The following is an 11547-nucleotide window of genomic DNA, read 5'->3' as shown; positions in this document are numbered from 1 at the left end:
ATAATGACACCTCTGCAAGCTACATTTAATTTCTGTGCCCCTTGTGGTCACATTGGGGAATTGTATCAACCTGAGAGACAGTTGTTTGATTAACTCTGTCTCTCTTATGTGTTCAAATCATTGAATCGATTCTTCATAAAATGTTTGCGTGTCCGTGACTACAATCTATTTTATTATCAAGACATATAAAACTGCATTCCTAAAATTGTGAATCGAAAATTATTTGTTGTAGTTCATCAAAAGTAGTTATATGTAGTTCTTGACGGCTGTTTTATACCAGTGTAATATCTTGTGAGTTTACAAGTTGGTTTAGTCTGAAGAGGAAGTGGCCTATTCACATGCAAATAGGCTGCATTTGATTTGCAAACCCGATTTGAACATTTGAATACATCACGTGAGATTAAAATACATCTCCTGAACAAACCTCCGTACCAGTTGTCACTATGAATACAAAAGACACTTAATGTGAAAAGATACAAATGATCCGCACGTTGTTTTTAAGATTTAGGATGTAAAACACCATGCCTGCGTAGTTTTATGTCTAATATATTTTTAGATTAGTCAAATATTTCTGAAAGTCTAGATGCTCTCCAGGTTAAAGTGTCCACTCAGTGTTTCTTAGGCAGATTTCTATTTGACTGGTCGTAAGGGGGTCGGAGGCGGCGGGGAGTGGTCGCGCTTGGCCGCACGCTTCTCCTGCTCATTACGCCTAGGAACACAGCTTGATGTAGATTGATGGAACAAGGAGACTATTGGCTCTTCCAGACCCCTGAATCCTAGCGGCATAATTAATCGGTAAACGCCTCGTCCAAAGTTTGCTGCAAGGTGTTAACGTTAACTGGAGGATGGTGGAGAACGAAGCTGAGGCAACTCTGAAAAAAGGGCTAATTTAACCAAATTAGTTTAGTTTTAAGGCGCAGAATTCCGTGAACTTGATTTAGTGCTCTCCGTGCTACATATAGACACTGCGCTGAACTGGAAAACTACGACGTTTGTATTTTTCCCAACGTTTTTGTTTTGTTTTGTTGCTCCTTATCTGGTAAGTGAGTGAGGGAGAGTGTTTTGGGGGTGATTTCGCCGCTCGCGTGCTTCTTTGTGTACTGCTACTTCAGGCGTGCTCGAGCACGGCGCTGTGCCTCAGTAACCACCTCCTCGGGCGACCTGAACACTGCTCAACATTTACCAACATCTCCCAACTACGTCTGCGTATAGACCAGGATTACTAAAACTTTTTTTTTTGTTTTATTTCACCCCTTTCCCCCTGTCCTCGTGCGCGTGCAGCTCCCCGCCGCGCGTGCACGTTTTCACCGCGCGTGGATTGTAAAACAGCGAAAACAAACTGCGCTCGGCTCGTTGTGCAGCTGCGCTTCGTGAACAGGGAAACATGGATGTACGATTTTATCCGTCTACCGGGGGGAATTCTATACCCGGAGATCCGCAGAACATGGATTTCTCCCACTGCCTGGGCTACTACAACTACAACAAGGTGAGATATGGTGTTTTAATCGTCCTCCCGACACCTATCGTTCAGCACGCAAAATAGTAGGACAAAGTTGATTCCTTGTAGCGGACCTGAGAACAGTGTAGCTTTTAGCTCACTTATAGCACTACTGGCTTATTAAAATATCACACGCAAACTATATATATATATATATATATATATATATATATATATATATATATATATATATATATATATATATATATATATAGTATGTTGCATGTTTGTAGCAGTTGGCCGTTGAAGCATCATCATGGAGCAGGTGGAAGAGTCGTGTGCCAGGAATGTGCATTATTCGATCTTTTCGTCTTCTTACAGAAGTCGTACATCACATGAACTCTGTCTTACAACCAGAAGAAGAAACGTTTATATTGAAACCGTCCTCGTCAAGTTGCCAGCACACTCCTCCTTGTATTCAAGCACTTACCTTACTTTAAATGTAACCCCCACTTTGTGAAAATGGCCCCAAAGTAGCTTGTGGCGTTGAGACTGCTAGTACTAAAACGTCACCAAGCCCATAATTAAAAGTGTGACATTGGATTAAGACGTGATCGCTAATTAAGAAGAGATTTACAAGCATATAAACATGTAGTTATGGGGTAATGTCCTAAACACAGTCAATAGCGCAGCTAATAGCGGGTTGTGCAGGTTCTCAGGTTGGGGTGGACATGATCGGGATGTTTCCAGCCGCTCCTCACTCTCGTGTGTGATTTGGGGACCCGGTTCTGTGAGTACCGGCTGGAAATGTTGCTACTGGGGCGCGTGAGTAAAGTTTTCACACGAGCGGCAAGATCGCGAGCGCTTCTCATGAATTCTACAGCTTGTTTATTTACTTTGCCACTGGTGTCTGAAAAGAAAGCTGAATTCTATCTTTTAAACCTCTTTTCAGCTGTCAGATGGTATCATCTCGTCTAACCTGCGATACGATACACAGTATGTGATGTCATTCTATAAGCTGTCAGTTCATATCTTAGCCAATTTCCTGAATTCGGTTACTGATACATGAATAGGCACATACCTAACATTTCCCCCTCAGGTCTTACTATATTCAGTAGCCAGTGATTGTGACATGATTGTTCATGATAGTTTGAAAAGATAGATGGAATGTTTCTCTTCTTAACCACAAATCTCTTAATGTGTTCACTTTACATGTGTTTGTTGAGGCAAGTCAGCATTTCTGTCTCCAAAAAGGAAGTTCTAACATAAGTCTAGTATTATCTTAACTTCGTACTATAAATAAATCCTCCCTTTCTCAAACTCTGTGTAGCCTCCATCAAGTAACAGAACTAAAGTCACGGAAGAGTCCTTTTCTTCTCAGAGTATAATGATTCATGGTGTAGTAGAGCTCTGCAGTTGTGAAACCCTGAAGACTGTGAATGTGATAACTCTGCAGTGCCATATCCCTGTCAGTCAGATGTTGTTTTCAAGGCACTAGGAGCACAGACAGAGATGAACTCATGCAGGGGTTTGTGTCTTTGGGGAACTTTACTTGAAAGTATAAATGACAGATCCAACAGTCAGTGCCAGCGGACTTTTGATGCGTTGACATTTGTGTGTGTGTGTGTGTGTGTGTGTGTGTGTGTGTGTGTGTGTGTGTGTGTGGTGTGTGTGTGAGTGAAAATTTGGACAGGTTCTTGTAGATCGACTTCACCAGGTAGATCTTGTAGATCGACTTCAAACCCCGTGAACGTGTAGGCCCACAGATATACCTCACAATAGCATTTGTTAACAAGCATGATGTTAGAAAGTGTTTGGAAGACCCCTCAATGGTATAATGGGTGACCCGCTAGCGTTATTCTTTGTGGGGTCAGTCAGGGAGACATACAGCAGTTGTGTGGGTTCGGTATTCCAGAATATGGCTGCCCACTGATATTTTACTCTCAATCATTCTGTGCCACTCCCAGCTGTGTAAAGTGGTTCTGGACTTAGGGAACTTATTTATCCCTTATTCGGATCAGTGTCTCCGTTACAGGAGTTCTGTCGGTGTCAGAGGAGGTAATCCAGTTTTAAAGCCTGCTGAGTCCAAAGCTGCCGGCAGCACTTTGAAACATCACAGATTGCTTTAAATCTGCAGCCGTATTAGAACAAGTGGCATGAACCTTAATTAGGTACCACACTCAGGTCTAATGAAGCTCTGGTTGATGTGGGAAATCTGGATAAGGTAAAAAAAGGGGAGGTGAGATTAAAGGAGAGGGAGAAGAGAGAAAAAATTAAAAACTTTCTCTTGCCTGAGTTGGTAAAATGATCCCAAGCTCAGAAAAAATGTGTTTTAATGGGATGTAGTGGCACTGGAATCAAGGAGCAAAACAGGCAACCAGTGTTCAGACTTAAGTGCCAGAACCCAAACAACAAACAACTGTCCTCGCAATGGGAACATGAGACTGGTGATCCACATTTTTGGTGTGGAGAATGATCCACCATAAGGTACTAGGCTGAGTCTCCTGCTCATATGGTTTTGGCACGCTTTTGTAACGCTGCTTGTAGGCCCCTACGTGTGCAGATCCTGATTGGCTAGTATAGGTTGTTTCTCTGCTCCATGGTCTGGGGGCAATGAGTGTGGTTTGGACTTGAGTTTTCTGTTTAGACAGAGCACACATGTGGGAGTTGTCATGGACATTTAGAAGAAGAATGACCCACTTCTAAAAGCTTACACACATGCCTGCATTGACATATTTTAATGTCATTCTGTTGCAAGTGAATTAGAGTTCTTGATCCTGAATGCTTGCATGCTTGCTTGTGTTAAAGTGCTTCTAAAGATCAGAGCATTACCTCATGCTTTTTGATTTGTTTGGTTTTAAATTTTTACAACAATGTTGAAATGACAGCATTAAGACACTAGCCTACTAGACTGGCCCCCCAAACATGCATATGGCATTAGAAGAAGGAGTTGTGTTTGTTATTGTTATAATGTGATTTCAAGTATTCACTCTATCAGTGCTCAGTATGTTGAATCAAAGCAGGGCATTGAATCCACTGTTGCTTTATTTATCTTTGACTGTGTTAATGGTGTGGCCTTACTCTGACCTTCTGAGCTTTTTGAGGTAGGTACAGGAAAATGTCTGGGACTGGTTAAAACAAGAGAGCAAGAGGAACAGTAATGAGCATAATGGGACAGCTGTTTTCTCAGAGGAGTTTGGCCACAGTTTGGTGATTGTCAGCACTTCTGACCATTCTCTCTCTCTCTCTCTCTCTCTCTCTCTCTCTCTCTCTCTCCTCTCTCTTTCCCTCTTTCTCTCTCTTTCACTCTCTCTCTCTCTGTTTCTATCTCTCTATCTCTCTCTTATTCTCTCTCTCCCCCTCCTCTAATGAAAAGCTTCATTCAGATATGCAAGAATGGACGTTTCTCTTTGTGCTTCCCTCGCCATGGCGACCTGACTGGACTTTGTGTCAGGAAGTGTGTGTGTGTGTGTGTGTGTGTGTGTGTGTGTGTGTGTGTGTGTGTGTGTGTGTGTGTGTGTGTGTGTGTGTGTGTGTGTGTGTGTGTGTGTGTGTGTGTGTGTGTGTGCGCGTGCGTGCGTGCGTGCATGTGTGTTTTTTTTTTAGAGAGAGAGAGGGTTTGTACTAACAGATGGCGAGTGTGTACACACTCATGACAAATTGCCTCAGAAACACAGTATGGTAAAACACACCAAGTTTGTTCTCTTCCCTGCTCACCAAACCATATTGGACAAATCCTAATTTGATCCTAAACAAATGGAAAAGGATGGTGTTAGCATTTCACTTGGTCATAAAGATTTATATTATCTACTGTGTTTTGCTGTTGGAAGAGTGATGACTATGGATGGTCTTCAGGTGTAAGCATAGAATGTGTTATTAAACTGGGGTATGATGAAGACTGCTCAAAGGCCGGACTGTGTCACACGGTGGCAACAGTGCTTTCATGCTCCAGGAGTGGAAACAAAGAAAAGTAGGAAATGTGGACAGCCATCTCAGATGGTAAATTACAGAGGTATTTACCCTCACAGAGTCTCCTACTCCCCAGCAACACACACACACACACACACACACACACACACAAACACGCACGCACGCACGCACGCACACACACACACACACACACACACACACACACACACACACACACACACCACACACACACACACACACACACACACACACACACACACACACACACACACACACACACATTGTCACACTGGGACAAAAGCAAACAAAAACACCCATTCAGACAAGCTGTGACACACACACACACACACGCTTTCCCCCTGAGGTCATAGCACACTGCTGTGTGGGTCAGGCATGTAGGGGTTAAACTTCTCTCTCTGTTCTGTGTTTGCACTGTGAGTGTACACAGCTGCTGCTGCTCCTTCATACACTCCACACTGGAAGAGTCTAAACCTTCTGTCTCTCTCAACCTTCATACACTCAACACTGGAAGAGTCTAAACCTTCTGTCTCTCTCAACCTTCATACACTCCACACTGGAAGAGTCTAAACCTTCTGTCTCTCTCAACCTTCATACACTCCACACTGGAAGAGTCTAAACCTTCTGTCTCTCTCAACCTTCATACACTCCACACTGGAAGAGTCTAAACCTTCTGTCTCTCTCAACCTTCATACACTCCACACTGGAAGAGTCTAAACCTTCTGTCTCTCTCAACCTTCATACACTCCACACTGGAAGAGTCTAAACCTTCTGTCTCTCTCAACCTTCATACACTCCACACTGGAAGAGTCTAAACCTTCTGTCTCTCTCAACCTTCATACACTCCACACTGGAAGAGTCTAAACTTTCTGTCTCTCTCAACCTTCATACACTCAACACTGGAAGAGTCTAAACCTTCTGTCTCTCTCAACCTTCATACACTCCACACTAGAAGAGTCTAAACTTTCTGTCTCTCTCAACCTTCATACACTCCACACTGGAAGAGTCTAAACTTTCTGTCTCTCTCAACCTTCATACACTCCACACTGGAAGAGTCTAAACCTTCTGTCTCTCTCAACCTTTATACACTCCACACTGGAAGAGTCTAAACCTTCTGTCTCTCTCAACCTTCATACACTCCACACTGGAAGAGTCTAAACATTATCTTACTTTTTCCTCCATGGGCGCTTAATATCAAATGTTAATCCCCTAAATTTGACCTAAATCTAAATTTGATAAGGAACTAAAAATATAAACCCATCAGTGCAAAGTTGCAACAGGAATTTGGCATTTTCCACGGGATCGTCGGTCTTGGTTTTTTGTCCCTGACAATGATCTACACAATATGCTCACTTGCCATGAGTTTCATAACATTAAGACAATAACATACTTTGATTACATGTTTAGCAATGTGAAAGTGCATTCCAGACTATTTACATGAAGCACAGATGCTACACAAACCCAGACCAGTCTGGCACTGATGAGAGAGAACATTTAGGATAAAGTTTGTTAATTAGTTTGATGCCTTGAAGCATACTAGCACTCAAGCTAATTTTCATTTAACTACCTTTAATTTTGCATCATTAATTTAAACTGCAAATTGCTAAAGGTTTGTAAATTTTGTTTTTATTTATAGCAGGTATAGGTCTCATCTATAAGTCCATCAGAAGTTAACAGATTAAAGGATTAGCTTTTTAATCTTACAAATCCCATAGAAGTAGAAGTTCTAATAAAACTTGTATTATGTTTTAGAGGTATGATCTACTTGAGCTTATGCAAGTGAGATTTTGTTTTGGTCAATTTGTTGAAATTGGTTGAGAATGAAAATGTTTGAGTATGTGATGATCCTCATTTTGTTTATGGAATGTAAAGAAACATGTAACCTGTATGGTCGTAGAGTGTAAAGAAACCCACACCTGCCCCACACCCGTTCACACACCTGTCCGCACACCCATCTACACACCTGACCCCACACCTGTCCCAACCCCGTTTACACACCTGTCCCACACCCGACTACACACCTGACCCCACACCTGACCCCTCACCCATCTACACACCTGTCCCCACACCCAACTACACACCTGACCCCACACCTGTCCCAACCCTGGCTGCACACTGTAGTGTGTCAGTCCAAGGAATATTCTAGATATTCTAGTGGATTCGTGAAGTGCTGTATTTTTGGCACTTCAGGAGTTGGAGGGAGGGGCATTGCTGTATTTTTATATTTTTAGCAGAAAGTTGAACAGAGAGCGACACACTTTTATTCCCTGCACCAAAATAACCGCCAGCTTCATTTACATTTTTATGTGCTTTTTGAAATTTGTTTTGTGTTTGTTTGTTTTTTTTTTGCAGACTTGTTTCCTGCCCCATTCCCTATTTCTCATGACAGGCAGCTGTGCGTCTAAGCCGGCACAGAGATCCACTCTTTAGCTTTGCCCTCTGCCTTTGTCCTCAAAGACTGAGTCTTCTGTCAGTTTCCGGCACTTCCTTGACAACACTGCAACAATACTGATAACTGTTGCCATGGTGGCTGCCCAGACAAAGTGTTGTTGTATTGGCAGTGAGCAGATATGCTGGTCACCACAATGATCAAGTGTTGAAAGCAAAACGACTGGGCTTCGGGTTTCTAATGAGGGCTTCTAGACAGAGTTCACTGACGAGGTGGCAGATGCCATGTTGTTGTTTCACGTTTTCTTCCACTGATGTGCATTTTGATCATCTCATGAGTCCTTTTTTTCATCACTTCATAATATGAGCAGTACTGAGCCATTATATGTTGAACTGATGAAGGCATTTGATGTCATTACAATTGCATGCCTCAAGAGGACAATGTGTAATGTGATGACAGATTGGGGAATTCTTGAATGTGATATAAAGGTATGAATCCTAAAATAAACAAACAGGCCAAGAATAAAGGACGTGCGAGCAGAGACGGTGTCTCAGACATCAAAAAGCATTCAGCACACATGGCTTTTTATCTGCTTGGTTTTTATTTGGATTCATTTGTAATACTGGAGGGAACACAGGACCATAAGGTGGTGTTAGGCTTGATGTGCTGGTGTTCTGTGCGTGAGGTTGAACAGGAGTGTGTGTTCGTCACTGCCCCTGTGCTGTGGCGAAGTGAATGTCACAGAGCAGACCTGTACTGAGTCACTCGCTGAAGAGACTTCATCATGTAACATTTCCTTCAGAAAGATGAACTGAAATGAAATGAAGTGCTCATCTCTCTCTCTCCTCTGTCTCCCTCTCTCTCCTTCCCCCTCTCTCTCTCATACACACTCTCTCTTCTGCTCTCTCTCCATCTCTCTATTGATTCTTGTCCTAGATGATCTTGGATTGTGATGCAATTGTGGTTTCAGAATGAGAGAGTGCCTCTGTGGTACCAGATGTAGTCTTATATCCTATAACTATATCCCATACCCCATGAATGTCAGAGAGCACAGAACACTGTAGGCTGAGACGCTGCCCGCTTCAGAGGAAACACAGATAATACTCTTGTTCTGTGCTGCTCAATATAGCCAAGACCTCTGCTATCAGTGTTTGATACAACAAATATGGCCACTCTGAGTGTGTGTGTGTGTGTGTGTGTGTGTGTATGTGTGTTGTTGTTTGAGAAAGAATTCCCTCATCGCTACTGCTTTTTCCACCCATTCCAGCAACTCCAGCAACCTTTGACCCCACCCCCATGTGATTGATTATCTGCATAGAGTGCTGTTGTGTGGCTGATAAATGTAATTATGCTAATCTGTAGCTGACACCCACCATTAACCAGATGAGATCAGCTATTACAGAGCACGTCTTCACCCTCACTGTCTTTGATTAACCTGCTTCAAGCATATCTTCCCAAACATAGGTCTTTATGCTGTTAGGCCAGGCGTCATGGTCTGGACCGATGCAAAAGTAACCTTGAAGTCAATAAAATGAAGTCAAATCTGATTGGTTGCGCTGTCCTCCCATGGCAGAGGAGTGAACACTGAAGAGGTATCCTGCTCCTGTGTAATGGTCTGGGTGTTGACTCTCTTATTTCATATCTCATTACTCTTCGTTGATTATAGACTGCTACGGTAGTTAAAGTGCTCACTTTAACATCAAGCAACAGCACTCTAATGTCAAATATATAGAATTATGACAATTCATATTCACCAGAAGAGGTTAGTAGCCGTTTCACAAAAGCAGGCACATTAACCCAAATGGGTTTTGAACTGAAACCAGCTGTGGTGTTTCAAATCTAGTGAAACCAAGACAGGACACAGGGATGTAAGGAGAATGAGACTGTAGGTTCCAGCTGAGATCTATACATGTGCTCAGACACGCCATGGAGGCTCACTACATCTGTGTGTTAGAGCGAATCATGGCGCCCCCTGATGGGGAGTTTAAGACACTGTCTTTGAACTTAGTGGCTTGGAAACTGAATCTTGTATGGGTTGAGTGAGAGGCGAGGAAGATCAAACCCAATCTGCCTGATGTAGCACAGCCACATTTCAGAATTCCATTTTTAGCTTGTGTTTCACAAGATACTTATCAAATAAATGCCAGCCATGCAGAGAGCAGGTCAGTTGGCCCAAGACATTGGAGTCATATTACTATATTTTATCACTAGATATCATTCGGTTTCACACACACTCGTGTGAAGGTGCATGTTGTGTGTGTGTGTGTGTGTGTGTGTGTGTGTGTGTGTGTGTGTGTGTGTGTGTGTGCATGTTAATGTTTTGCTGAAGATGAGCTGAAGCAGAGAAAGGCATCATTGATTAAAGCCCTGCAGAAGAGTGTCACCAAATCGTCCCATGAGACTGAGCTGAACAAAGATTTGAAGGCTCATCTTTTTGGGGTGGATAGGGGGTGTGTGCTCCTCAGAGGTGACGCTCTCTCTCTCTCTCTCTCTCTCTCTCTCTCTCTCTCTCTCTCTCTCTCTCTCTCTCTCTCTCTCTCTCTCTCTCTGGCAGCTCACAGGGAACATGCTCATGTTGCATTGATGCCAGTGAGCCATTTGCAGGAGGGTTAGGATGTCCTTGTCCTTTTGTTGGACAAAGACCTCAGAAGCCAGATTGCCAGCCTGGAATGCTGATTGGTCAGGAGATGTTCCACTTATGACAAAAGCGCCCCTGATAAGACCGATAGAGAACATTTACACACATTGTTTTAGCAGCGTGGAGTCTGGAAACTCTTTCTTTGATTGGCTAACACACATTAGCACTGGCGGTACTTTTTGTACGGTTCACTTTGTCAGAATAAACTTACGATGTCTTAGGATAACAGTTATCCATATCTTAGAAAATGTATATCTGATATGAGGCATGGTGTTACATATGTGAGGTATTACAGAATGGCTGGTGAGTGCCCCCTTTTTAATTGCTATATTGTTCAAATTTTATATTTGTATCCACTAGACATTTTGGCATCAAAATTGGTTATTCAGTCAAGTGCATCCCAGGAGATTGCAGTCACACAGCCAATGAATATATCCATCTAATTTTATCTACAGCCCCAATAAACAGTATCAGCGCACCCCATGTAGTGATTTCCTGTGTCAGTGATCTTTTATGTCATTTCTGAGATTATAATTGGACTACTGATTGCACTCTAATCCTCATGACCTTAAACCTACAGAAGCGGAACAGAAAGAAATGCCTGTTTGGGTCATAACCTAGGCGCCACAAGAACATGCGACAGGATTGGCTGGATGTTCACTATAATATGCGACAGGATTGGCTGAATGCTGTAGATGTTTCAGAAGCAGAAGTGTTTGTACTTATCTTGTTAGCGCTAGCAGTCAAGCCCTTCCTTGTAGATGTCTCCTCTGAAATTGTTGGCAAAATAATGCCTATATCAAGGCTGCAAATGTCATCTTTTTGGTTTTCTCTGTTGTTCTTTCCTGGTTTTCCTCCAGGAATATCAACTCTGATTTATTGAAGCAAACACTCTTATTGCCCTCAGGAATGGTGATTTTTCTATGCTGTTTTCTACAAGCTAGTTGGCCATCTGCGAACAGGGGACTCAAGCAGCAGTTTCTCCCAGACATAATATTCTATGTAAAAAGCTTCATTGTTATACCTGAACACAAACATTTAATTCTTAATTTTGAAGTTTAACCAGTGGTTAAAAAACTGCCTGATTCATGGCTAATTGTGTTTCTGCCCATGGGGAATACTGGGTAATTGACA

General features: G+C 42.6%; 1 protein-coding gene across 1 annotated transcript in view; it reads left to right on the top strand.

Moving 5' to 3' along the window:
• The first annotated feature begins 648 nt into the window (after positions 1-648).
• Positions 649-11547, top strand: part of tox3 (TOX high mobility group box family member 3) — a 118035-nt gene continuing 107136 nt past the window's right edge. Inside the window, 1 exon segment of the mRNA XM_076999857.1 lies at positions 649-1486. Within this exon segment, the coding sequence (XP_076855972.1) occupies positions 1385-1486 (102 nt within the window). The 5' untranslated portion in view covers positions 649-1384.

This window comes from Brachyhypopomus gauderio, chromosome 1 (assembly GCF_052324685.1).
Source record: "Brachyhypopomus gauderio isolate BG-103 chromosome 1, BGAUD_0.2, whole genome shotgun sequence".
Classification (NCBI taxonomy): Eukaryota; Metazoa; Chordata; class Actinopteri; order Gymnotiformes; family Hypopomidae; genus Brachyhypopomus; species Brachyhypopomus gauderio.
Note: the sequence above shows the minus strand (reverse complement) of the source record. Positions and strands in the feature narration are given on the sequence as shown.